Consider the following 27,181-nt stretch of genomic DNA (forward strand, 5'->3'; position numbering starts at 1 on the left):
ACACACACACACACACACACACACACACACACACACACACACATACACATTCTCAAACAATAATCCAAAACCAAATAAACCACCATTATCACAGTTACTGCAGTAGTATTTCATTTGTAAAACTGTTCAATAATGCTTCTACATATGAAAATAATTTTATATTTTATTTACAGTATATGCTGAGAAATATGTCGAGGGGATCCTGTAGAACCTGCCAGGTGTTGAAATATAGTCTTCAAGATACTTTTGAAACAAAAGGTATATATAATCTTGACATACTGTACGACCCATTTCATGGCCCATTTTAATAAATATTTAGATGTCTTTCACCTGCAAATAATATATAACCACGAGGCTATGCTGTTATCAATGGCTCCAACAAAAAACTAAACTTTGGAAAAAAAGAGAGCAAACTCCACATTTACATTTAATTTATCATCTCTCTGCATACGTTCTGTGCCTGCAAAGAAAGCCTATCCCAGCCAGTAATTTGACAGCATTGTTCATTTGTTCTAACGCCTAAAAAGACCTGTGTTTATGTTTTCCTGACAGGGACTTAGTGGTTGTGTGAGTCAGAACTTCTGTCTGTGGGAAACAAAGGAGAAAGAAGCGTAACATTGTTACAGAACCACAAAATCTTGGAGGTCGGAGTGGATGGATCAGCAATGTGATTTTGGAGACTGTCCTCCCAAAAAAATGACATCAGTCATTTCCACAAGTTCCCCAAAACAATATTTGTTTATGTTTAAGTGACGAGTGACTCTTGTCCGTTGGGAACAAAGGAGGAAGTCAGGGGACATTACTATAGAGCCAGAGAGTGGGGGATGGATGGGTCAACTAAATGTGGGACTTTAACCCGGGAGACCACTGTTTGTTTCCTGTTTCCTACCAGTAGTCAGTGTTGGTTTCTTCTAAGTAAGATCACAATGGTTTGCTAACATTAACCAAGTGGTTATTATTGTAATTATGATGACGAAAGTCCCCTAATCTTAAAGAAGTACTCATTTTAATTCAGACTACAATGTTTACGTAACACTAACCAAATTGTTTGTTCTGCCTAAACCTACCGAGCCTGAACCACAATGGTGAGGTAAGGTAAGGGTTGAAATGGTCAGAAAATTGATTTATTTTTGAAACTGTGGCCCTGTCGAAAGTGGCATTATGTGGGTCTGAAGTACATTGACCAACAACATATTTGTCATTTGATTAAGAGAACTTGTGACATAGGAGACCACTTTTGCATCTTGTCTTTCCTAGCTTTAACCAAGTCCTTAACCAGGACGAACCATGCCACTGCTATGAACCATAGCATGGATGACAATGCTAATTTCACTTGGAGATCTTCATTAGAAGAGTGCTCCACTGATTTAGAATCACACTCCTATGACATTGTCAGATTCATGATGGACAGTTGACAAAATAAGGACCAAAATCAATGCAGCAGAACCAGAGATATTGTCTTTTTTTTGTTTTAAATTTTCTTCTTCCTGGTCAAACCTGGAAACTATATGACACACAATGCAACACAACTGCCAGCATTTCGGTTGCAGATAGGGTTGTGGTATGCTGGTAGCAGCTAACGTAACCTTGGGCCACCTAGCCTAAAGCAGAGATGAGAAACGGGCTACAGAAGACGACCCCATATATACTTTTTTCATTTTCAAACCTGTTAAGCAATGCTGATATAATTTGAGGCCATTTTCAGATTTATCAAAAGGCTTTATACAACTTTTTTCACATTTCTAGTAGTAGTTGCCCAAGACCTGTAAACAGGCTTTGATGTGTAAAATCTGTGAAGTTCCGCCTTAAAAGATGTGTTTGATTTGGTTACAATGGATTGCAAATTAGCTGTTGTATAATCATAAAATATCAAATTCTGAAAAGTTGTGCTGGCTAATGCTTGATTACTACACGTAATTAGAGGTTCTATGTCTTTGAATTAGAGGTTTGGTGATATATTGCTGATGTATTGCAATAGCCTAATTTCTCCCTTAGTTATCACTGTTTCATCTCATATCATACTTAATACTTAATTCATGGTTCTGGTGATATTGCTTCAACTTAAGAACTTTGCTTCTTTCACATTAGCACACTCATGGTAGGATCAGTAAACTCAGAATTAACAGAGCCTGTTGATAACCAACGTCGTGATACCAATTATCCAGGAGTGTTAGGCTCAGTGAAGCCGGGTAACCCAAAGAGAGCCAGACAAACACAGGCCCCTGATGGTCTCTAAGACTGATCATCTAACTCAGACAGTTCATGAGCAAGTATTTGTTTTTTTTTTTTTTTTTAACTGTCTCCATTTTGTTTAGATTGCTAGTATGATCATCCACTCAGTGAGCCTCTTTGTGGATCTATGTTGAATCTGATCACTAACCCATAACTATTCTTGTATACCTCATCGGATGTTCCTGTGCCTTGCTGCTGCTGTCATTGATGAGCTTGTCTCTCTATTCCCCCACCTGCATTAAATCCAAACAATGACGTGAGAAATCAGTCTGAATATCGAGTTCTTCGTCATGATCAGCCATTAATCCAAAATGGAGTCAAAGTCTGTTTTATTTAGTAGAGTTTTAAAATCTAGTCACTTCTGATTAAAGTCACTTTGGTATTCAAAAAGGTCAGTAAAGCTCATGACTTAGTCTCAATATCAGTTCATAGTTTGAGGATTATGACATTGGAAACATGCCTAGCTATTTTGTCATTTTAGTGTGTTGGTGTGTGTGTGCATGTGTGCATTAGTGTGTATGTGTGTGTGTGTGTGTGTGTGTGTGTGTGTGTGTGTGTGTGTGTGTGTGTGTGTGTTCATTTGTGTTACCTCTTTGGGAACTTTTTCCTGTATAAACACTGACCTTGTTGGGACCAGTAGTCCTCATGGGAACCAAATGCTGGTACTAATGAAGCAAAATGTCATTTTATGAGGTTAGGTTAAGGTTAAGGTTTGGGTTAGGCCATCCACAATGGATGGAGGTCAATCCAACGTCCTAACAAGGACAGCTGTGCAAATTATTGTGCATGTTTGTGTGTGTGTGTGTGTGTGTGTGTGTGTGTGTGTGTGTGTGTGTGTGTGTGTGTGTGTGTATCTACTCTGCAGCAGATGGTCTTCTGGTCATATCATTGTGATATCATAATTAAGGTAGAATAAGTTAGGATGTAGCTATGTTAATCCAACCTGGCTGTCAATTTAGTCTTAACACTAACCCCCCTCTGCTGTCTCTGTCCTGCGCGCACACACACACACACACACACACACACACACACACACACACACACACACACACACACACACACACACACACAAAGACACACAGCCTGCTGCACTGCTTTCTGTCTATCCATCCGTGAAATCTTGTTTCAGTAGAAGACAGAAAACGTGCTGTATGCATAACCTTTTCTGTTTTGAACTGAATTAAAGATATATAAAGAAATGATGACATTAAGTCATCCAATCATTACGCTGAAAGTAGCATTTCTCATATGATTCAAAAACTGACACATGAATACATCAATACTCACATACTGTCATGAATAATATAGCAAATCAAATAAATTCTCCTGCAGTGTTGTTGTTGTAGTAAACATTCATAGGTCAATCTAAATTAAGAAAAATATACACTGATAAGTGTAATTACCAGCACTTGTACCAAAGTCACATGAAATACCAGATTCTGACTGGCCAGAGGGTGTTCATTAGTTTCACATAACCACATAGGCCTTATATGGTGTCATAATCAGTCACATCAAAAGCTTCAACTACATGTAGTAGTTGAAAGCGTAAAGGAGCATCTTTAGCAGGGTTGACAAAGATAGTGTCAACATGGTGATTCCATTTAAAGTGTGTATTTCCCCAAAGTTTTTACAAACATTCATAATGTTCGCTGCTGGCCATGGTATGAGCAGGATAATCCATGCTGAACCATTTGGTTATGAAAAATATTGCACAATGCTGAAATGACTGATGTGAAGGAGCGCAGGATTTGCCTTCACAGAGAAATAACCGTATGGCTCATCACAAATTATTCCTTAGATAAATACTGATGATGTGCAATATCCAGATAGAATGTAGTGTAGGACTTTAAAAATTTGACACTGTCAGCATTTTACGAGTGATTTACGACAGAGATGTCAGTGTTTACTGAATACACCCTGAGTATACTTGTACATCACTGCAGCAAGGTGAGAGCTTAGACCACTGGAGGTAAGATAAAAATATTTCAAAAAAGTTACAACTGGCAATTTGTTCAAGTGGGAGAACAAAGGTTTTCCTGTGCTAGGAGACAAAAGTTGTAATCTTTGAATTCCAGCAGTGTTACAAAGCCCGCAGGCTACTGAGGGGATTTTTGTAACCTGGATTTGGCCTTAACACTCTCTGCCAACTTGCAACCAAACTTTGGCAAAAGAAGGGGGATGGGGGAGGGGGATTATCTTCTTTTCTATGAACTACAGATCTGCAATAAAGTGAACTGAATCAATAACAACTGAACTACACATATTTTCTCACTTACCCCTAGGGGTATCAAGCCATTCAGATAGTTTCAGTTCAAAGTGTGAAATTTTAAGATACCACTTCTCTGAGATTTTGAATCTACCTCTTGAAAATCTGTGGGAAGGTCCAAAGATCAAACTTGACTGAATTTCCCCACTCGGCCTGACAAAGCCTGAGTGGATCTGTACGGAAGGGTGAATATACTTCTCTCTTACGCACTGAAGCTTACTCTAAGAGGGCCAATATAAATTAACATTTATTACTGTACTTATTACTTCTCAAATGTCTCAGAAAAATGATTATGTTGGCCATGCTCTTCCCTCCTTTTCTGTAATTTATCCCTTGGGCATTGCATCACTACAGTGAAACTGCTGTGTTCCCAACAGTATGAAGACTCTTCTCTTCTGTTACAAGATTATGGATATAATTGAATATACATTATGTAAAGCAGATTTCTATCTGGAAAATATGTAAACTTTTTATTGAAACAGACTCATCAGGTGAATCAGTTCACTGATTTGACCAAATGACAGTCATTAGGGACGGATTTAAATAACATAGAATGGAGGTTGACGTAGACTTTTAAAGACTTCAGCTCACTGAGATATAAATTGTTTTAAAATGGTGGATATGTCAATGAGTGTATACACTCAGATGATATAATGAGCAGCACAGTAATAATTTTCTGTCTGGTGTCACCATCTAGAGGAAATATTCAGAATTACATGATTATACTGACTTACTTATTCCTTTCCCAAACAGAAGCTTGTCACATGTCATGTCAAAAGGGAAATTAACTCTCTTGTCCATTCTTCTCTTTTCTGCGTCTCTCTGTTACCGCAGGAGTGTGTTTCAGTTGTGAAATAGATGTGGTTCCAGTGAAGAATGAAGATGGCATGGTCATCATGTTCATTCTCAACTTTGAGCTACCTACTGACCCCAGACCAACCAACAGCTCTCCAGCCAGGGAGCTCAACAGAGTGCTGCGTATCCCCTGGCTGACCGTGGGTATGTTTAATTCACAATGTCATCAGTGAGTTCATAAATACTGAGGTATGAATGATGACATACATATTTTTTTTTGATAGCCAAACTTTTATTACACATGAATTTAATTATCATTATATGACATGTAAAGGCTGTGACTGCTTCTAGGTATTAGCTCAACCCTTGTTACAGACGTACTGTACATAATTAGTTTGTTTGTACTTTCCCAAAGAATGCATATTATGTTGTTTATGTTACCAGATGATCTTCAGATATTTATATTTGATTAACTGATAAATTTTTATTTTCTAAATGTGAAGTAGCTAAATTTAAAGGGGGAATTAACAGTCAAGACTTAAACTCTTATCAGGATAAATTCTTAAGAGTTACTTGAAAACTAAATTCACTGCAGTGCATTTTATTACTAGTTGTTTAGACTCCTTTGTTGAGGGTTTCAAGACTAAGACTAAGGATTTAAGACTATTTCCTTCTCTTCTTCTGATTTCCTGGTATCAGCTTTAAAAATCTGGCAGTGTGACATCTCTGATATGACAACCTTTGAACATTGAGCATATAAATGTGCACCCCTTCGCAGTAATAACTCAGTTAAATCTAAGTTTACTATCAGTATTTCAGACATCCATTGAGGATGAACGTCCATAAATCCACTTGGAATTCAAAAGACCCTCCCTATTACGTCAGATCAGCCAGTGGCATGGCTGCTTATGTGTTCTCCTACTGACTCTGTCCTACAAATAATCTAACTAATATCACTGCAGTACTTTATAATATCCAGACCGGTTTGTCAGTTGGACATTGTCTTGTTTAATTTTATCGGCTTGGTGAGTTAAGGATAGCATTTCCATTTGGAATTGTATTTATTTGAAGAAAAAGAGAGCAAAGAGAGATCGGGCCTATTCTACTAAATCAAACTGTGCTCTACATCTGAACTGAAAATCATGCTACTCAAAGTAGGGAAACTGGATGAGGATGTCATCACATCTGCACAGGTATGTGACCTGATGTCACAACAGAAGTTATTTTGTAAGGATCTACTCCAAAAGTAATAAAAAATTAAAAGACTTCATTCAAATGTTCAGGGATAGCTTCAGTAAAAGACTTGATGATGTTTTATAGAGTATGTGATCCCAAATCAAAATCAAATTATATTGTGAGATGCAATAATGTTACAACAATTATCTAAGCCTCAGCATTATGGATGGAGAAGACGATTACTTTGAGAATCAGTGTCATTGAAACAACTTGATCTTTGAAGGAATTCCTGAATTTTTTTCCTAAAGGGGTCTGACTCAGACAAGAAGGTCAGACATATAATTTTGAAAATTTGAAACTTCAGCAAAAACAGTTAAGGATGCAGCGGGCCAGCAAATCTGGAAAGCTCTCTGGCAAAAGAGAACCAAAACCAAGACCAATAGTGGTAAAATGAATATTTAAAGTGTCTGTCTGGTAGATTTGACTTTTAAGCATAAGGCTCTAGAAGATGACTATAGATTATAAATATTGTTAAAATTTCCTCATACATATGAATTCTGTTGATACAATTGCTTTGAAACAAAATTTTGGTTACATTAATCTAGTCTTTCAAAAACTTTTTTAAAGCTGTTAATAGTGCTAAAATGTTCTGGGACCCACATTCTAAGCCAAAACAACTTTTATGTGGTCATTTAGATATTAAAAATATTGTTAATGTTTTTCTCTGAGACATGCTTAAAGGAGTCAGTTCCATCTGTGGTTCTTGACATCCCCAGGTACATCTGTTTGTAGCTAAGGACAGGAGAAATGGCAGAAGGGGTGGAATGTGGATTTATACAAAAGACACTTTTGTAAGTGCAATCTCGTACAGTGGAAACAGCCCAACAACTCTGAATTTACGAGGTTGGATGTTACTATTTCCCCAAATATGTCCTTTATTATAATAGCCCTATACAGACAACCATCTTCTGACAGCATGTTTTATGAATACTTGCATACCATTCTCAAAGAATGTGATTAGAAGAAGGCAATAATCCTCATGGGTTACTTTAACATAAATAGATGAAAACACAATCTAAATACAATAATCAGCTGGTTTATCTGACCATAATGTGACTTTTATGGTATCAAAAGTTACTAGAAAAAGATTAAAATAAATCGTATTTCATCCTTCCATCCTTTTTCTGCTGCCCCTGAGGGGCATGGTAGTAAGCCTACTCCAAGTGCACAAAACACATGTAGACTGGATGGGCAAACTCCCATGACCCCTCCAGTAACCTTGCAAGGTTAAAGAGGTGGTCCACTGTCCACACCCAGGTCAGAATCTGCATTGTTCCAGCCCCCTGGCATAAGCTTTCCTTGGGAGGCTGAGAAGTGTGTTACTCCGATAACTGGAGTACACCCTCCGGTCTCCCTTTTTAAATAAGGGAACCACCACCCCAGTCTGCCAGTTCACTGACACTGTCCCCAACCTCCATGTGTCATTGAAGAGGCATGTCAGGCAAGACAGCCCAACAAGGTCCAGAGCTTTCAGCATCTCAGGGCGAATCTCACACCTGGCACCTTGCCAATCAGGAGATTATTGACTACCCATTCCATTGCCCGACAATATCCCCAATCAGAGTCAGCAATTCTCCTTTGCTGAAGACAGCCTGGGCCAAGCTCTTCTTTCCCTTCCTGAGTCGTCTAATGGTTTACCAGAGCTTCCTTGAGGCCAATCAGAAGTCTTTTTCAATAGCCTCCCTAAACTCCTCCAACACGAGGTTTTGGCACCTATGACCACCGCAGCCGCAGCCCTTCTGCCCTGCCGGTACACATCTGCTGCTTCAGGAGACCCCTGGGCCAGTCATCCCTGAAAGGCATCCTTCTTTAGCTTGACAGACTCCCTCACTGCTGGTGTACAACAGTGAGTTCTTAGGGTTGCGACCACCTATGTCCTTCTGACCGCAACTCCGAGCAGCTGCCTCCACAGTGGAGGCTTTGAACATGACACAAATCACACAGATCTGATGATACAACCAGAAAGTTGATCTTAGGCCTAGGGTGTTTTGGTACCAATTATATAAACCACCATATGCTTGAACATGGTGTTCATTATGGCCAATTCAGGATGAGCACAGAGGTAAAATAACAAAGCACTACTTGGGTTCAGATCAGGCATGATCTCTCAATCACTTCCCTCCAGCTTTCTCCATCATTGCCAATGTGAGTGTTGAATTCTCCCAAGAAGACTATAGTTCTCAGCTGGTATTCTTTCCAGGATCCCACCCACAAACTACAAGAAAACTGCATTCTCCAAACTGCTGTTCGGTGTATAAGCACAAACAACAGTACGAGCCTTCCTCTTAGCAACTTGCGGTCGCATAGTGACTACCCTCTTGTTCTCCAGGGAGAACTCCAAAACAGCGGCACTCAGCGATATGCTAATGAGTATCCTCACACCTGCCCGGTGTCTCACACCCTGGGTAACTCTGGAAAAAGGATAGAATCCAGCCCCTCTCAAGGAGTATAGTTCCGGAGCCAGTGCTGTGGGTGGATTGAGCCCAACTATGTCTAGTTGGTACTGCTCCACCTCCTGCACCAACTCCAGCCCCTGCCCTGCCAGTGCGTTGACACAAAATGAAAAATATTTAATTAATTTTAAATGGGACCTTAATCAGAGACTGCAGACTCTTATGAAATGTCTTAAATGGTATTTTGATCTGTCAAGGATTTGGATTTCAATTTTCCAAGCCAATCCATAAATATGACCCCCACTGACAGTTAGTAAATAGTATTTCGAATTTGAGAGGTTTCCCCAGCAATTGTTGGGAATCTTATAACCTTTCTCAGTAACTCAAAAGCTAAATATGCTCATGGTCTGGATACAGTACTTTTGAAAGCTCACAGATCCACATTGTCTTTACCAATTTCACATCTGATTATTTCATTATTTGAACTAGAGTTATTTTCTAATGACTGATGAATGTCTGATGTTGTAGTTCCCAAATTGAAATCCGGTGATACAACTGAGGTTGCAAATTATCAGCCCATAAGCGTCCTTCCTGTTATTTCTAAGGTTGCTGAAAGATCGGTAGCTGATCAGCTAATTTATGAGAATCAGATTAAGTTTTTTCATCCTTTACAGTTTGGGTTCAGGAGTAATCATTCTGACAAAGCAAATTGCTACTTAATGGAGTGTCTTCAGTAAAAATTAGATAAGGGTGGTGATGTTAGGGCAGTGTGTTTAGTTTTTAGACTCTGTTAACCATTTCCCTGTCTAAACTCTCTGATCCTCTCAAGTATAACACTGGAGTCCCCTAAATTTCCATATTAGGACATTATACTAATACTGTTTAGTATTTATATTTATGGCATACCTTTAGCTTGTCGTGAAATAAAACAAATGCAGAGGATGCTGTTTTGTATGTTCATGCAACTAGGAAACAGGAAGTGGCTGTTAAATTAAGTGACGCTATATCAAGTATTTCTGAATGGCTGACTGCATCCTCTTTGCACCTTAACATTGGTAAACTTCTGCATGTATTTTTCTAAAAACACTGACTCTGTCAACCTGATGTACTAGTAAATGGAAAAAAGTTATTGATACACAGTTAAATGTGCCAAAAGTTGGGTGACCATTCTTATAGAAGCCCAGCAATCATGTTAAGTGCCCTTTCACTAGGCCTCGCAGTGGTTATCAGACCATGCCGTCATAAATCTGCTTGGCTCAATAACAGATGGCACTGTTCCCTGACCTGAAGTACTTTAAAACTTTCCTAACATACTTTTAGGCTTTTTTTTAACTCCCACCTTCACCCAAGCAAAAAGAAAATACTTGGTGGCTTAACCCAGCCTTATATCTGCATTGTATCTGCTTAGGCTGAGCTGCCGTGACTGGCCCCACTGGCAGTTTCATCTGAATGCCATTGCCCACTCAGTAATCCAATCACCGTCACTGTATAATTGGTTCCACTAATATCAACAATAGCCACTACTTAGCAATCTGTTTCAATACATTATTGCCCTTGACCTTGTCTTACCAAATGAAGGAACATGGTATAAAACTGAATTTGTGTGTGAGTGTGGGAGTACATGCAAGTCTACAGGGTCATCAGGTTGGCACCCTCTCAATAACTGGTGTTTCGTTTAAGTTGTCCCCTTGACACCGAGAAGGCTCCACCTCCCTCTTTACCTGCACCCACACACTCAACACAACCCTCTGTAACAAGTTATATTCGCTTTTGAGTACAATATCATCAATTACCAGTATTTTATCCAACTAAAAACCTGCTAACTCCATGTTAAGCTAGACAGCATGATCCTCCCAGCGGCAGCATGCTGCTGAACCTCAAGCAACAGCCAACTGATCAACCTGAACTTCCTTGTCTTAGCAAGTAACAAAGCATCCACTCCTATCTACCTGACTAGCCCGCTAAGCTAATTAGTTTGCCAATTAGCATGCCAGCCATGCGGTAAGCGAACCAGCATACTTCTTGAGCCACTTAACAACAAGAAAAACTTAAAATTGCTCATAATTTAAAATATCTTGTAGTTTAGTTTTAGATTCAAATTTTACTTTTAATAAATAAGCTAAAAAGGTTACCAAAATTAAAAAGTTTTGCTTATCTAAATAAGATGTATCAGGTCTTATCTACCGCTAGGAGGCTGAAAAATTGTATATGAATGCAATGATTCTCTCACACCTTAGCTATTGCGTGCTGTCCCATATAAATAAAGATACCAACAAACAAATTAACAAATAGACACCAAATCTTGACCTTGTCCTCAGCAGAAATCCAGGTGAATGTTGTCTTTATGTTTATATTTAGGCACTAAACATAACCATGAACAATCCTTATTTAGTTAAGGTTGGGGAAAAATCATGGTCTGGTTCAAAGTGACTTCGAAACCACGTTTATTAAAATTTAACTAAAACCACATCTTTCCTTAACTTCCCTAACAGCAAAGTGCTTTTGTTGCCTAAACCTAACCACAGACGGGAGTCAAGATGCAAACCATGGTCTCCGGTGTTACAAGCCTGGACTTTGTACTTCCGTCACTATCCTGACCACTTATCTATGTGTCCAAGGCAGTTGCTACCCAATTTTAGCAACAAAATAAAGTAGAATTGTATTCCACCCTTTTTTTCATAATTAGATTAAAGAGTAACTGAACCATCACTGTCTTTCTCTTGGGCTCCACCCAGCTTGGCGGCAGCGTCTGCGCCTTCTCCTCCGGTCTCTCAGCCCCACTTCAGGTGTCCTGTCACAGGATACAGAGCTGGGTTCTCCTCATGCTGAGTTCCTTCCCCTCGGTCATGAGTCTGTGGCCCTGGACAAACTGCTGTCCCTCCCTGAGAGACAACAGCTGGAGGAGGCAGGAGCTGGACTACTACTGTGGGACAAAGAAAAGGAGGAGGAGGAAGAGGAGGAAGAACGAATGAGAGGAGGGGGAAGAGGAGTAGAGAGGGTAAGCTTGGCGGCACCTAGGCGAAGGAGTGAGGGAGACAGAAAGAGAAGAGAAGGAGGTGATGCTGCTGGGGCTCTGGTGAACACAAGAACAGGAGGAGGAGGAGGGGGTAGAAGAGGGGGGGGTCTTCATACAGGTCTGCCCACAGCTCCTACCTCAGCACCCCCAACACTGGCTCTGCCCCTCACCTCCTCACGTGCTCCACCAAGGTAATTAAATCTTTTCATTTTCTATTTCTATTTTTGTTATTGTGATTGTATTAACTTAATCAAATATTTGACTGTTAACCCCCATTTGAGCTTTTAGAAGCAGTAATAACATACTATAATGTAGTATATTTGGCATCAAATATAACTTCTCCTATGAAGACATATTTTATATAATTACAAACTTGTTTTACTATTGTCATTCATTGTATGTTTATTCAACAGACTCCATATTGGCCATATTGGAAAATATGTTACATGCACTTGTATCTGCTTACAGCTACATTATAGTGTGTACTGGACCGTTTAATATGTTATATATAATAAAATGTTTATATACTGTTTAAGTACTCTCCAGCACCTCATGAGAAAATATCTGGCTCTTCAGCTGCTAAATGCTCCACTACATTCACCAGCTAGTCGCTAACTTTATATGTCTTTGTTCAGTGGGTTTATCAGAGTTTTATCAACGAAAACAGCTGCTTACTGCTGCAGGAAATTAGGTTAATGAGAGTCAAATTGTAAAACCGAAAATGATTATTATGGTCATTTCATTCATTCATTCATTTATTAATATAAAGCAATTTATGATACTGGTCAGTTAATTTTGAAGAGAGATTTCTTCGTTGTCAGTAGACTAAGAATGTTGTGAAAGGAACCTACAATTAAAGGAAAGCTTCCCGAAATATGATGGCGGAAGTGTTCCGTATGAGAAACCAAACTGGCACTCGGTAAATCAATTCCTGAATCCAGCCCTTTAACTAGATCTGCACCAAAATCTTTTGGGTTCTTCCCTGGCCCAGGCCTAATTCCTCCACCAAGTTTGGTGCAAATCGGTTGAGTACTTTTTGCGTAATCCTGCTGGCAAACAAACCAACAAACAGACACGGGTGAAAATGAGAACGTCTTTTGTGGAAGTAATTATAGAATATACAATTTTCATAGGTTAGTTATAATCTGTTATTTAATACATTTCATACATTTAGTGATTAACAGGTAACTACCATGAAAGTTCTTGTTTTTGTCACTGCACTAACAACATTTACTAGTTTGTCCAAGCATGTCACGGTTTTGGTGTATGGGGCAACAGGGAAGGTGGACCCAAATGCAGACACACAGGTGGGCAGGTGGGTACAGTGAAGTACCTTTGATAATGAGAATGATGATGACTACAAAGGCTTACAGGAAAGCAGACAGACAGGCACAAAAACACCAGGAGGTCAAAGCAAAAAGGGAGCAGGTGAGGCACAGCCCAACAGGTGGGAGGTCAAAAACAGGCAGGATAAAGACTAAGACAGGCTAATTGTTGACTTATAGTGACATCACTGGCTTTAGTGTTGACTAAAAATAGACTAAAACTAACAAAAAATAAAAGGACTAAAATAAACTAAATCAGGTGCCACACACTGGTGTACAGTGAGTTTTCAGAGCTTTTTCACTGGAAACAGCCACTTGCTGGAAATGAAAACAACAACAATGAGAGTAGTGACAAGGAGCCAAAACAGTAAAGTTAGGTGCTCGGCAGCTAAACAGTCAGCTGAAGCTCACTATAATGCTCCATACAGCTGTGGGGAGCTGCAGATTTTGGTCATAGTTCTCTGTAGGTTCATGACTATAAGCAGCACCTTTCACATTGTCACATTGTTTTCACATTGCCATCGATGCATTGTTATTGTAAAAATATCAGTTATTGCCTCCTTTAAGCCCTTGTCCAGTCAAAAATGTGACTTGCTCATTTTTCCGTCACTTGGATGTTTTACCTTCACTGTGCAGAATGTTGTATGTGGACAGTTTGGTGCTAGATGGCTGTTTTTTGATCAGTGCAATCTGACAAAGAACAAATATTATAAAATACAAGAAAGGAGAGAAAGAAGGGGAGAGCAGTGGACAATAACATTAATAATAATAATAATACCACATGATAAGGCTGACTTGAGTTTGTGAGGTTGTGATCCAGATTGGGCCAGACAGAGGCAGCTGAGGAGGGCTAGCTGGGTCCACCTTAAGGTTTTTTCCCCTCTTATCTTTGCTCTGTTTAGGCGTCTGAGATGCTTACAAGGTTCGCCACCCCCAGACCTTTAGAAGGCGGCTGCCCCGTTGCAGGTCACACTTCTTGTTCTGTCCGAAACTTTAGGTGTGTAGTTGAGATCAAAATGAAGGCTGAGTACGAAGATGGGCGTAGTAGTGACTGTTTTAACTTTTTCTTTCTTCCTATCTTTTTACATATCAAAATTACATCCTTTGTTTAACCACTTACAGTTTCTTTTTCAGCCACTATATATATATAGATGTGGTTGGCTCGGTGTGGATATGAAAAGGCTATAAATAAAATGGAAAGGAAAGGAGGTCCAATATTAACTGGTCAATCCTGGTACTGCCTTGTGGGTTTGACATCATTTGTGTGTCAAAACGTACTGAGACTTGACACCCATTTTACAATTGTACAATCTGTCTAGGAGAGAGGAGAGAAGGAGAAGCCAGTGTGAAGATAACTATCCTTTCCACATCAACCCCCCTTCCAGCAGTTTCGATGGCAGGTCTGGGAGTTTAAAACATTCCTCCTCAGTGGATGATATCAAGATTGGGCAGAGTTACTGGGAAAAGAGGCTGCAGTTGAGACACAGCTGTACCGGTGAGCATTTAATCCAGTTCAATCCCCCTCCTGGATGATGCGGATTGTGTTCAAGACCCTGTCTGAAAGTGCTCCAGTAAGCCCAGACCGTAGCATCCAAATTTAGTAATTGAAATTAAAAAGTGCTGCTTAAAGTTTTCATCTCAAAAAAGAGAAATAACAAAAAATCTACTTCTGGTCAAAGAGAGCTCATTTAAAACATTAACAATTTAAATACTTTACCTAAAGAAAAACTATATAGACCATACCGTACAAAAGAAGCCATTTAACCAAGTAAAGTGTACAATGAAGCACGTCTGCTCACTAGTGCTGACTCTACCATATAAAAGCACAATACTTACCTTTTAATGTTATATGATACATTTTTCCTTTCACTGGTTTATCACTACGGCTATATACATACACTGTTACCTACATACTATGAGAAGTTAAAAAAGGTGTCTTCTTCAACGATTTCTATTCTTACCTCTTTGTTCCTTTATGCAATTTTCTAGTAGCCAATAGAAAGAAGAAAAACAAAAGACGTTGATGAACATCTTAAGAATCGTCACACGTACTGCAAATACCTAGTAGGTAACTTGCACACTGTGCCTTAATCTAAGCAGCAGAGGGCACCATCTTAAACATTTAACCTACAGTACATGTGCACAATGGTGTTTTTAGGAGGAAAAAAAACAGTGACTGTGGTCAGATCCAGGATCAGAAAACTAAACAAATGTACAATTTGACAGACTGCGCTGTTTCACATTTCCCACACAGTTCAACAAATGTAACACAGGTGATAATCTGAGCACCTCCTCTTTCTGGTTATGCTGCTCAGTTTGCACACACTGTCAATTTGGGTAGCTACTGTATGCTAGCCTAATCTTACTGCGTTGTCTGGATGACTGCTACTGCTTTCATGTTTACTAATCCTCTCAGAAGACAAAAGTAGTAGTAGTAGTTTTTTTATTTGTCTTTTCCATATATATATATATATATATATATATATATATTTAGTTCTTTTAGATCATGTTGCAATAAATGTTAGTTTTCACTCAAATGTACAATGCAAGCTTTTACAAGTCTTTTATCACACAGCTATGACAGAAAAATAATTAAAATAGGAAAAATGGTTCAACTTAGTTGTAATAAACTGAAATGACATTTGGTTTTGACAGTGATCAGTTACTGCGTACAGTCATTGGATGTCAAGCTGAACCTAGTGGAGTGAACTAGTTGTTGGTGGAATTGATAAAAAAAAAATCTTCACAACCTGCCACAAACCATTTTTACCTGCACAATTAAATAAAAATTAACCCAAATGGGCAGAAAACTGACTGTAGATTTTCCACAATGTGTATATATATATATATATATATATATATATATATATATATGAGGAATACAATTTGCCAGAAGTGAAAGCTATTTAGCAAAAGAAACCCTGCAGCACTCTCAAAGCTGGAGACACTGGAGGCTTTCAGACTCAAAACATCACACTCAGAATTCTGCTGTTAATTCCGTTATAAATGCAACAAAAGTTCTCCCCTCTTCTCTCTTTTAGCTGGTATGGTAACCATTCGAAAGAGCAGTGTGCCAGTTGGGACATCAGACACTGATTTGTGCCGTCGAACCAACAGCCAGGTAATGCACGCACACACACAGATAACAGTCAGTGTACACACATGTAGAAACATACACAAATTTATCCCTTCACGTTTAAAAGTTCCTAAGTGTTAAGGGACCAAAATAAACAAATGGTGTGAAAAGAAAATTTGCAGATGCAGCAAATTATAGCAGCATAAATATCTGAATTACTGTTTCTCACAGTGGTCTCCCCCATGCTCAATCATATTTCATTTTCTACATACAGTTTTAATGGTTACACAGTTTAGTATTACATCAATGACCAAAACCTTCCTAAGCTTAGGGTTAAGGTTCTATTGTCTAAAATGTGGGGCTGCTTGACAGTTACAACATAGTTACATTTTTTTGCTCATACAGTAAGAGTGGGCAGTTGATTGCAGATGGCTTGTAGTTTTTTGAGTTATCCTCTTTAGCCTGTAAAATGTCATCGTCACCTTTTCCTCATTGAATGATCCTCTAAAATAAGATCATTTCCTCTATCGTCACAGGCTCTGACCTTTGACGTCTCTGTTTGGGTTGCTGGCAACGTTTGAAGTGTTTTTTTGCTGCACTAGTAAATTGCTCTGCATTGCATCATTACCCAAATGCCTAAAACTCACTATAATGTGTAACTTTTATCAGCAGATTTTAACACAGTGCATTTTTTTTTTCTTTCGATGTGTTTGTGTGTGTGTGTGTGTGTATGTGTGTGTGTGTGTGTGTGTGTGTGTGTGTGTGTGTGTGTGTGTGTGTGTGTGTGTGTGTGTGTGTGTGTGTGTGTGTGTGTGGTTTGTGCACATGCAGCAGATAACCCAGAGCCCACTGGACACAAAGACAGACGCTATTATGGCATTACCTCCTGGTGAAATCAGACCTCCTTGCAAACTGATCGACAGAACACACCATGTCACTGAGAAAGTTACCCAGGTTAGTAGAGATGACTTTTTACTCTAATGTTTATTTTCCAAACTAAGGCGGCCAGCTGTTCAACCATCCATCCATTTTGGGCTGTTTATCCAGGTCTGAATCATATCGGCAGCAGGCTAAAGTGCAAATGATACTTTCCACTTTCTTTGTGACATAGAGTAATTTTAATTATCTACCCATTTCCATGTCCATGTCCATGTCCACTCAGACCATCTGCAAGTAGATTCAATTTTATGACTATATGAACTGTAAGCACAAACCATATGTGCCAACAAACGTGTGCATGCATCCACAGAGTAGACACCCAGTGTGGTATTGGCAGATGTGTTTGCATCAGCTGTCCATTTTGGTGTCTGTTTTGGAGTATATTCGTAGATGTCCTTCTACACAGCCACATGACCAGCTCTTCCTGGTGGATCCTGATGCTCCTTGGCCAGATGGCATAATCCCTCCAGCATGTTCTGGATCTGCCTCTGGGTCTCTTGTGGGTTGGTCATGCCTGGAAAAGTGATGTATTTTATGATTAATGGATTTGGTCAGTTTCTTCATTTTTGTGTATTCTGTAAAGGAGTCTATCTAATGTGACATGTTTAGTTTTCCCCCACGTTTCCCGTTCAGGAGAATGGTCTTCTTGGCGACAGTTAGAGGGACGAGTATAAGATTTATATTGTGTTTGGGGAGTGTAATTGCTGATAAATCATGTAATAAGCAGAGTTGTTAGCTTTCCATGTAGCCTTTTACTTTCTGATTTACTCTCAGTCCTTACCCTTCTATGTGAGGATGAGACGTTATCTGGGTCATCAGACAGAGCTCCAGGGTCCTGTAGTAGGGGAGCAAATCTGTTGTCTAGTTGCACACTCGGTTGTTCAGGAGGTATGTTGCTAGTTCTCTCTTTCGCAGCTGTCCAGGGCTGTGTCCTACTCTTAACAGGAGTTGAAGAGGATGATAATGCAGGCCAGCTGCTCGCATCACAGATCCCAGGGTGCAGGGCTGGGCTTGTTACTTAAGGGAAATTATTTACTCTTTACTCTTAGGCTTTCCCCTGAGAGAGTTCCAGGGAGGGATACCACTTGAAGATTTATTATCCAGCAGACAGCCCTCCTGTTTCTTGGCATTCTTGTTGGTGCTAATTAGCTTTGTGTTAGCATGCTCCTGTCCACTGTTTTGAGTCCATGGTAAAATTGTGTCATTCCCACATAGGTCATTTACCTTCATGTTCACTTGTAACCGGTGAATTTTGGTTTCCAGCACTGCTATCTTCCGTAGAAATTTGTGGAAGTCATCAAAGGAGAAGGGGGCATCAAAGCTAATTAGCTTTGGCTTAGTATTAAGTATCCAGTCATGCAGTGCAGGCTTGTGCTGTTGGTAGGCCATGTAGTACTGAGTAGCTCATAAAAATGTTGCAATGTAACAATAGTCTATTATATCCACAAAAATTAGTGAGTCATAGTGATTTATTAGTATCCAGGAGCTGAAAAAAACAAGAACATCAGTAGAAATATGCAAGCAGAGTTGAGAGCAAGCAGCAAAATGTCTGGACACAAGAGGGACAGAAGTGAGGTTTAACAGGCTAACGTTTATTAGATCACATGGCCATCTCTGCAGCCTTCTTCAGAATTTATTGGGAGAACAGTCAAGGACTCTAAATTTTTTACTCATCCCTATATTTCATTTCAGCTTTCCCTTGTTATGTTTACTGTAAAAAAATGTCATAGAAAGGACTGATGTTGTGTTTGCCACATAAAGGTGTGTCACTGTTGGGTATTTATGATTGAATATCACTCCACAGAGCTCTCGCCATAGTTTTTTTTTCTGCTACAGCAGCTCCCATCTTTGCATCTTAACAGGAAGCAGACCGTAAAAATTTAAAATGTCATAAATGCTATTAAGTTAGCCTATGATAGCCTATAATTCAAATTTAGCAGTGTACAATGCACATTTTTTCTACTCATGTGTGATATAAATACAGTTTGGAGTGTTAAAATAATCTAAAAAAAAAAACCAAAATAAAAAAATAATAATATTCCATAGCGGTGTACTTACGAGGCGCTTATGTTAAATGCTTGTTTTTGTGGTCTTTGCAGCAAATCTGTCAAATTTGTAGCTATAGTAATATGATTGAAACAAAGTTGAGATATCTAATTCCTTGCATTGGTTTTGTTCAGAATCTAACCAGGGATGGGAAATAGTTGTAGAAGTTTGGTCCATCAAGTCATCAGTTTAATTCTATATTTTTTTTCCCAGTCAGTAAAGTTTTGTTAGTAATGAATCGAGGGGGGGGGGGGGGTATTTGAATCATTTAAAAAAAAGTTGATTTATTTTTGATAATATTCTCATCTTCGTGACTGCATTTCTTCCAATTAATGAGATTTGTTGTTTCAGGCATCTGTTTACGTTATCTTCTGTTCTTTCTATAAGTGGGTTAAAAAATTAAATGTAGCAGCTCTGATAGCTTTGGGGAAATATTAACACCTAGGTATGTCATTATGCTTGCTGAAGGAGGGAGGGGTAATGGTAGGGCTGCCGGATTCCAGCTCTTTTAGGAGAGTGATAGCAGTGTTGATTTGGACCACTGAATGGATTTTGAGATTTACCGTCTGAAGAATATTCTAAATTGGTTAATAGTTTCTGTTGGTCCTGTAAGTAAAGTAATATGTAATCTGAGTATAAACTTAATTTATGGTTTACTCTGTTGAATGTACACATTTTATGTGATTATTCTGGCACACAGATGCAGATAAGGGCTCAGTGAAGATTGTGAAAAAGAGGAGACAGAGGGCATCCTTGCCTTGCCCCTCTTTGCAGTGTGAAAGTTAATGATGTGAACCCGTTAGTTGTGACTGTGATCTTTGGTGAGTTATACAGATGATGAGTTGATAAATTACCTACATTTCTGTAACAAATAGAAATGTCCAGTTGACTCAATCAAAGCTTTGTCTATATCTAATGATACTATTATTGTTTCTTTGTTGTTCTGACTTACCTGGAGAATTATGTTGAAGAGCCTGCATGTCTTATATGCACGTTTTGCTTTGATAAAACCTATTTCATCAGTATGTATTATAGATGGAGTGACAGTTTTAATCCTGGAAGATAATACTTTGCTGATGACTTTCATGTCTATATATCTGAAGCATGAGGGGGATTTCCATACTACTGTGATGTTAACAATATTCATATGTGGTGGGATTTTATTGCTTTGTATAGGGTCTTCTTTCATTCTTAGAAATGGCTGAAATAAAAGTCTCATCAAAATATTTTTATACGTAGATGACATTTAACTTTACTTACATGACCCACAGAAAATTTTAACCTGAGTGTCATTCACATTTATATTTATATATAATTTTTGACATTATCAGTGTATAAAATATGCAGTATAAACAGGTTTTACAACTGACGTGAATTGTAATGATGTCAATTTATAGAAGACAACATGAGGAATAGTTTTTATCTATCAAACTATAAAGGTTTAGAGTGTATAGTCTTCTGAAAAAAACTGTCGATCTTTGCTCATCTTGGTGGTCTTGGTCTACCCAACTACAACCACAGGTTCAAGGAGAGAGTCAGTGTGTGCATGTGTACTAACATGAGATGACAGCACATGATATTAAACTTGATTCTTGTTGGGAAATTTGCTCATTACAGCAACAAATAGGATTCAGCATGTTGAAAAGGACACAGAAAAAGAATATGATCGTTTTCTGTCTTGGCCAGACCACTTGTGTCACGACAGATGTAGTACTAGTAAAATTACTTGGTTTTAGATATGGGGATTCAGTTACCACTGTGCCTTTTGACTGTACCAGCTACTTTGCTACAGCTAAGTAGTTGCTATTGATAGTTGATATTACTTTGATGTGTGTGAAAGAATTGTGATTCAAGGATCTGGTTTACCGGCTCTGCTCCCATTCCATCAACACCAATCTCACACAAAAACACACACACACACACACACACACACACACACACACACACACACACACACACACACACACACACACACACACACACACACACACACACACACACACAAACACTGCTGACACTGCAAACAACACAGCTCACATGAGTTGTCTACTTTCATCTCTTTTCTTCACAACTTTACCCCCTCACCACTCCTCATTTTTTCCTACACAAGGTTTTTGTTTTACTTCTTTTGCCATCCTTTCAAATTGGCATAACACTGCATTCGCAGCATAACAGGAAGACAGGTTAAACCTGCATTTTTTCCAGGAAGCCCCCCCCCCGAGAAACAAAACATTGCTTCTATACCAATGTCCAGCAATCCCTGTGTATAACTGTGAAACACAGTTTTCATGTGTTTCAGTTGTATTTAGAAATATTGAAATTATTAAAATTATTCTGACCTGTCTTCAACCATGTTAATTATTTAGATGATGGCAGCTTCTCTTGCTACCCTCAAATATGGCTTACTCCTAAAAACTGACTGAGGGTTTTATAGACCCTGTACACAGGCGATCCAATTATTCTGGCTGATTAGACCTCTGCTCAGGTTGAAGCTAGGTGGAATACATATTCAGACAACTAAAATATAATCATCTTTTGTAAACTGTACACTAGATGGTTTTATATAAACTGTACATACTTATATCATAAGTCTTATATAAGATAGGAGATAGAAAGATATATTGGTTTCCTGATATAAACAGCCAGCGTTGCTTTTAATCATATCATCTAATGAAGCACACCACTGAAATGTAAGACAAAAAAGCAAAGAGCAGAGGTTGTTTGATGGAGTTTGATAATTGGAGTCAGACGATCACACTGCATTTATTTTCCAGCTCCATGACTGCTGTAAAGGGGCAGCGTCTCCCTCACTGTTCCCCAAGCTCTCAGCTATTTCAGTTGGAGGGCACTGAGTTACATGGGAGATATTTATGGTGTGGGGGAAAGAGACTGGTCTACATGATTAATGAGGGGTCACCCACTGATGACCATATTTAATTTGCCATGGCCAGGAGCATTTTGATGACATCATTAATGTCCCATGATGCGGTGTAAGGACAACTGAATAGTATAGTAGTACTCTTACATTGGTGCTTAGACAGTCTGGGTATTTGTATTTGTATTTGCTTATTTGATGTCCCACTTTGTCTCGTAGTTTAACTTCTGTTCTTGAAGTATGGTGAAATAAAAAAGCAGTAAACTATCTGTGGAATTAGATTTTACATTAATTTTTCTTCACTCTAACTGCAAACTGATCATCTGAACCACAGCAGAGGGACCAGTACAGTGACATTGTCAGTTTTTGGGCAATTTACTTCCTTTATTTGTTTTTTTAACACAACGAGAATGTCTCAGCCACCAGTTTAATTTGTGAGGGCTTTGAGCTGGCATGAATAAGGAACGGTTTAATTGATCAATAATGATTTGATCCTTCATGATATCATTTCTCTCTCTTTCTAGAGAAAATGGAAAAGATAGGAAAAGATAATGATGTCATTGTAGAATCAGTGCAGGTGACTGCCTTCAACACTGTTCATGTCGGTGTGTATGTGTGCATTTCTGTCACATAGGTTAGGGTTAGGCTAAGTCTCAGGAATATGAATGCAAATCTGTGTAATGTTTCCCAAAAGTGACCTTGATCAAAATGTGTGTGTGTGTGTGTGTGTGTATGTGTGTGTTTTTTGGGTGTTGATTGCATAGGCTATTGTTAATTATAATTAAGAGGGCACATGTTGAAGCTTGAGGCACTGCAGTGGAACTTACCCAAAAATACCTGTTAATTTACACCAGCAGAGTCACTTCAGTTTACCATCACTGTCAGTCACATGTAAAACTGAATGCAGCCAATGTAAGCCTGTTTGTATGAGCAATTGTCATGCAGTTTTTGCACATAACAATAACATAGTTGTGTTGTTCTATGAAGGGCTTATTCCTAATTCTTTTTGGGGAAGCGCAAGTCGGAATTTGAGAGACCAGTTCAAGTAAAAACTCAAACCCTTTATGCTGGGACTACATGGTATTTTTCTCTGATAAAATGATCACTTTGTCAAATTAGGTGACATAAATTCTTGCCATAGCTTAGAAATATGACAGACTACACGTTGGAACCTGACAAATCATAGTTTCCCATCTTTCATGACTTGCATGATGTCATCAGAAGGGCGTGCCAGGGACCGGCTTCTGGGAACAAGATGTAAACACAGAATGGAGTCCGAAACGGTCTGTGTGATACTGGCTGTCTTGTGTCTCAAGGAAATATAAGAAGGCAGGCTGGTTGTTGCCAGAGTGCCACAAACCTTTCTGCTGTTGAACAGGTACACCTATCAACAGCAACATCATCATACCTCTTTCGTTTCGCCATCTTTACAAGTGTGCGTGGAATAGCACTCTGTGATCCTATTGGTCATGGAAAATATCAAGAGGAGGCAAAAAATTCTCTCATGCTAGTCCTCTGGGACTTCGTGAGGCATCCCAGATGCAATGTTAGTTGTCGTCCACTATGATACATTGCTCGGGATAAAAAAATAAATTCCTGACGCTCTCCATCTATCAGCTCGGGCTATTCTATATATCGTATAGTCTGAACCCGGCATTGGGCATGTCCACATCAAGTCAGAAGCCTTCAGAAGGAAGCTGAAAGTCAAGATTCAACTCTTACAGGTCTTGAAACGATAACCATTAAAATGATATCCAGTATTTAACATGAGACCAAGTCCTTTAAGTATTTAGAGCTCTAATTATATATTGAAGGTGTGGGGGCATTGATCCAGTTTTTCTGGGTCAAAACATGAGACTCAAAGAGAGTTCTTAGGGTTTCAAATCTCAAGTAACTCAAAACCGAGTCAAGTCTGTAGCAGTGGTTCTTTGTAATGTACTGTCATGCAACTGATGTTTGAATGGATAAGAGGCATGCAAAATTGGAGAGGGAAAAACAAAAACACCAGTTTCCAAAGTGGCAACACTCTGTTGGTATTTTTTCCTGGAAGTTTCATAAAAAGCATAATCTGGGTGGGAAAAGATATTAATGCAAATTAGTTGTCCATGAACATAATTTTTAAGAGAGAGGGTTTTTTACTGCACATAGAAAAACTGCCAGCTCTACCACCGTTGTTTCTTTTTTATTTTAGCATATCTATCAATCACTTATCACGTAACACTATGTTCCTTTCAAAGTCAGGCACTATTATTATTCAGACAGGAAATTACAGGAATAAAACCTCTAAAACAACAAGCTTTGGACTACCTTTACTCATGCTGTATCTTCCACACCACAAAACAAACCATATACTCAAAATCAATGGTATGTGAGTTCCTTGAAAGGATCCTGTGGCCAAAAAGTCCCTTCATAATTAATTGCCAGAGCTCAATGCCAGTAAGATGAGCAGCAGAGCTTATTCCGATTGTACTACCATGTAGTCACGTCTTTTAGCAACATACAGCCACACATCTAGAGGATACCTACACACACACGTACAGACATTAGTAGACAGTTGACCCCTTAATGGCACTGTATTAACTGCATTTTATGACAGTACCCCAAACAGCGTACGAACAGAATAACCCCTAACTCCAGCACTGACCGAAAGTAATTAAAAAGATGGCAAATTGTGAGACATTATTTGGCAGTTGTGGGGTAAATGCAACTTTGAGATGAAGGTGCTTGAAATGACATCTTCACCGCTACAGAAAACTGGAGCCATGACAGGAGTCAGTGTTGTCAGCCTGTGAACTGCCAAGTACTGTCAGCACAAGAACTACGAGCGAACCTCTTTCTTCACATATCTGCTGTTTGTAAGTCCACCTTTCTGGATGCAGCATGTCTTACTAAGACAACCAAAGTCTGACCTTGTGGATGTGACAGTGGCTGTGTATTGTGTGTGGTGTGTTACTTATGTGTGTGTTTTTTGAGAGAGAAAAATTGCAGCATTTCAATATATCAGATATGTATACACACTCTCTCTCCCTCCCATCTAGCGTGTAATAAGAACAACACACAGTGCAGCAACCGTGATAGGTAATGTTGACGTTGACTTTAAATTTTGTTCTGCAGTGATCTCTCTCGTTTTCAGTTTGTAGTGTTCTCAGTGACTGTTGATATGGCTTTCCCTTATAAATTCCATTGATGAAGTAAAATGTGTTTATCAGTGAAACCCTGTGCCCTCTCCATAAGCATAAAAAAGCAAATGCTTAGGAAAGTTAATTCTTCACTTTGGAAAGAGAAGCTTGTCAAAGTTTAGTTAAGTTCACTTAATATGAATTAGAAAAAAAATTTACGTAATTTATAGCACAGTTGGATATTTGAGAGTGATACTAAAATCAATATTTGAGAGTTTAGTGATTGAAATATGATACAATTGGCCTTTCCATGGTGGTTGATTCTGAAAATGCTTGCCTTGTTTTTAGTGAGCTCTTGGAGCTTATGGAAAGCAAAGATGTTCAATTATCGACATTTATGTTTATCTTGTCAGGTGACCATCTTTAAAGAAGTGGTTCACTTCATGTTTCAGGGGGCAGCACAGGAATTGGCCATTTCAGACAAACAAAAGTGCTGCATTAAAAAAATGGAGCTCCCTCATTCAATTCAGTGCGATTACCGTGCTGCCACAGAAGGGGTGCCGGTGCTGTACAGAGATCTGTTATCATATCAACAGCATTTTCAGATTCAGCTGTGTTAGTGTGGATGTATTCTGAGAGAAAGAAAGACGAAGGAAATTGAGAAGTGGCCCAGATGGGGGGAGCAGAGAAAAAGTGAGCTGGAGGAAGCACAGAGGTGTGTCACTGTTTTTTTTTTTTGAGGAAAGGTGACATCAATCTAGTCCTTCAGCCAGACTTTTCTCATGAGAGAAAGTAGAACGAGAAGAGTAATGATGAATGGAGGGGAAGAAAAGATGATAAGGGAGGAGAAGAGGATTATAGCTTATCCTCACTACAACTATGGTTAAGTACCACTGGAGAGGACAGAGAGAACAGAGACAGAGAGAGAGAGGGCAGAAAGAGGAGGGGAGAGGAAGAAAAAGAGGGGTTGAGGCCAGTGGAGGGGAAGAGAGCTATGTTGCTTTTAGATGTTATATGGTGCTGCTTTCTTTTGATTTTGACTAAATTTTTTCACAAAGAGCCATATTAACTTATATGTACTGTATATACTGTGCACACACACAAACACTTGCAAAAGACTTAACACCAACATCTCCTAAATTCCAACATTGCTTGTTCAGCCCCGCACTGCAAACAAGCTGATTGATTGAACCAGCTTCTGTCAGGAGGCAGGTTGGAAATAGAACACTGTGGACATGTTAACACCATTCCCAAAATCCATAAAAGTAGAGGAGAAACAGCTACAATTCTAACATGGAACAGCACCCGATAAGCATGTTACAGCCTTTAGAAGAAGGACCAAAGGTTTCTTTTTTGCATGTTTTATTCCATTTTCCTACAAATTATGCTTATCATCTACCAAAAGGTGTTATGGGATTTTAGATTGTTGAATGTTTTCTTAAGAAACAGACTTATGTCTCTGAAGTTTGGACATCAGCTGGCAGAGCTGAAAGTTGCTTGAATTGATAATCCGCCACATTGAACATCAGATCTGTATGTATGTATTTTTGTCAAAGTTACATATCATATGTGCTTTGTAATTCAGTGTGAGTGCAGACTGATTTTAAAAAAATGTCTGCTCAGGAAAACTACACAATAATCTGTTCATAATCTGTAGGATGATTTTTACTGCAAACCTGGTAGGTAGGAAAAGACGCCTGGCTCAAAAATGGTGACACCCTGGTGGCCCAGGGGCCGAATGTCCCTTGGAGACATTGCAATTCATGCAACGTCCCCGTTGTCCTTTGTTACGAATATTCAAATATAACTGAAGAGTTTGACTTCTACGCATTGATAAGAATCCTAGAGACATTTTGAGGTGAG

General features: G+C 39.0%; 1 protein-coding gene across 1 annotated transcript in view; it reads left to right on the plus strand.

Moving 5' to 3' along the window:
* The window catches only part of LOC120798915 (potassium voltage-gated channel subfamily H member 6-like), a 95,675-nt gene that overhangs the window by 27,859 nt on the left and 40,635 nt on the right, over nt 1–27,181 (plus strand). The window contains exons 3-7 of the mRNA XM_040143707.1: nt 5,333–5,497; nt 11,658–11,847; nt 14,583–14,758; nt 16,305–16,384; nt 17,171–17,293. Of these exons, the coding sequence (XP_039999641.1) occupies nt 5,333–5,497; nt 11,658–11,847; nt 14,583–14,758; nt 16,305–16,384; nt 17,171–17,293 (734 nt within the window). The remainder of the gene's footprint in view (nt 1–5,332; nt 5,498–11,657; nt 11,848–14,582; nt 14,759–16,304; nt 16,385–17,170; nt 17,294–27,181) is intronic.

This window comes from Xiphias gladius, chromosome 14 (genome assembly GCF_016859285.1).
Source record: "Xiphias gladius isolate SHS-SW01 ecotype Sanya breed wild chromosome 14, ASM1685928v1, whole genome shotgun sequence".
Classification (NCBI taxonomy): domain Eukaryota; kingdom Metazoa; phylum Chordata; class Actinopteri; order Istiophoriformes; family Xiphiidae; genus Xiphias; species Xiphias gladius.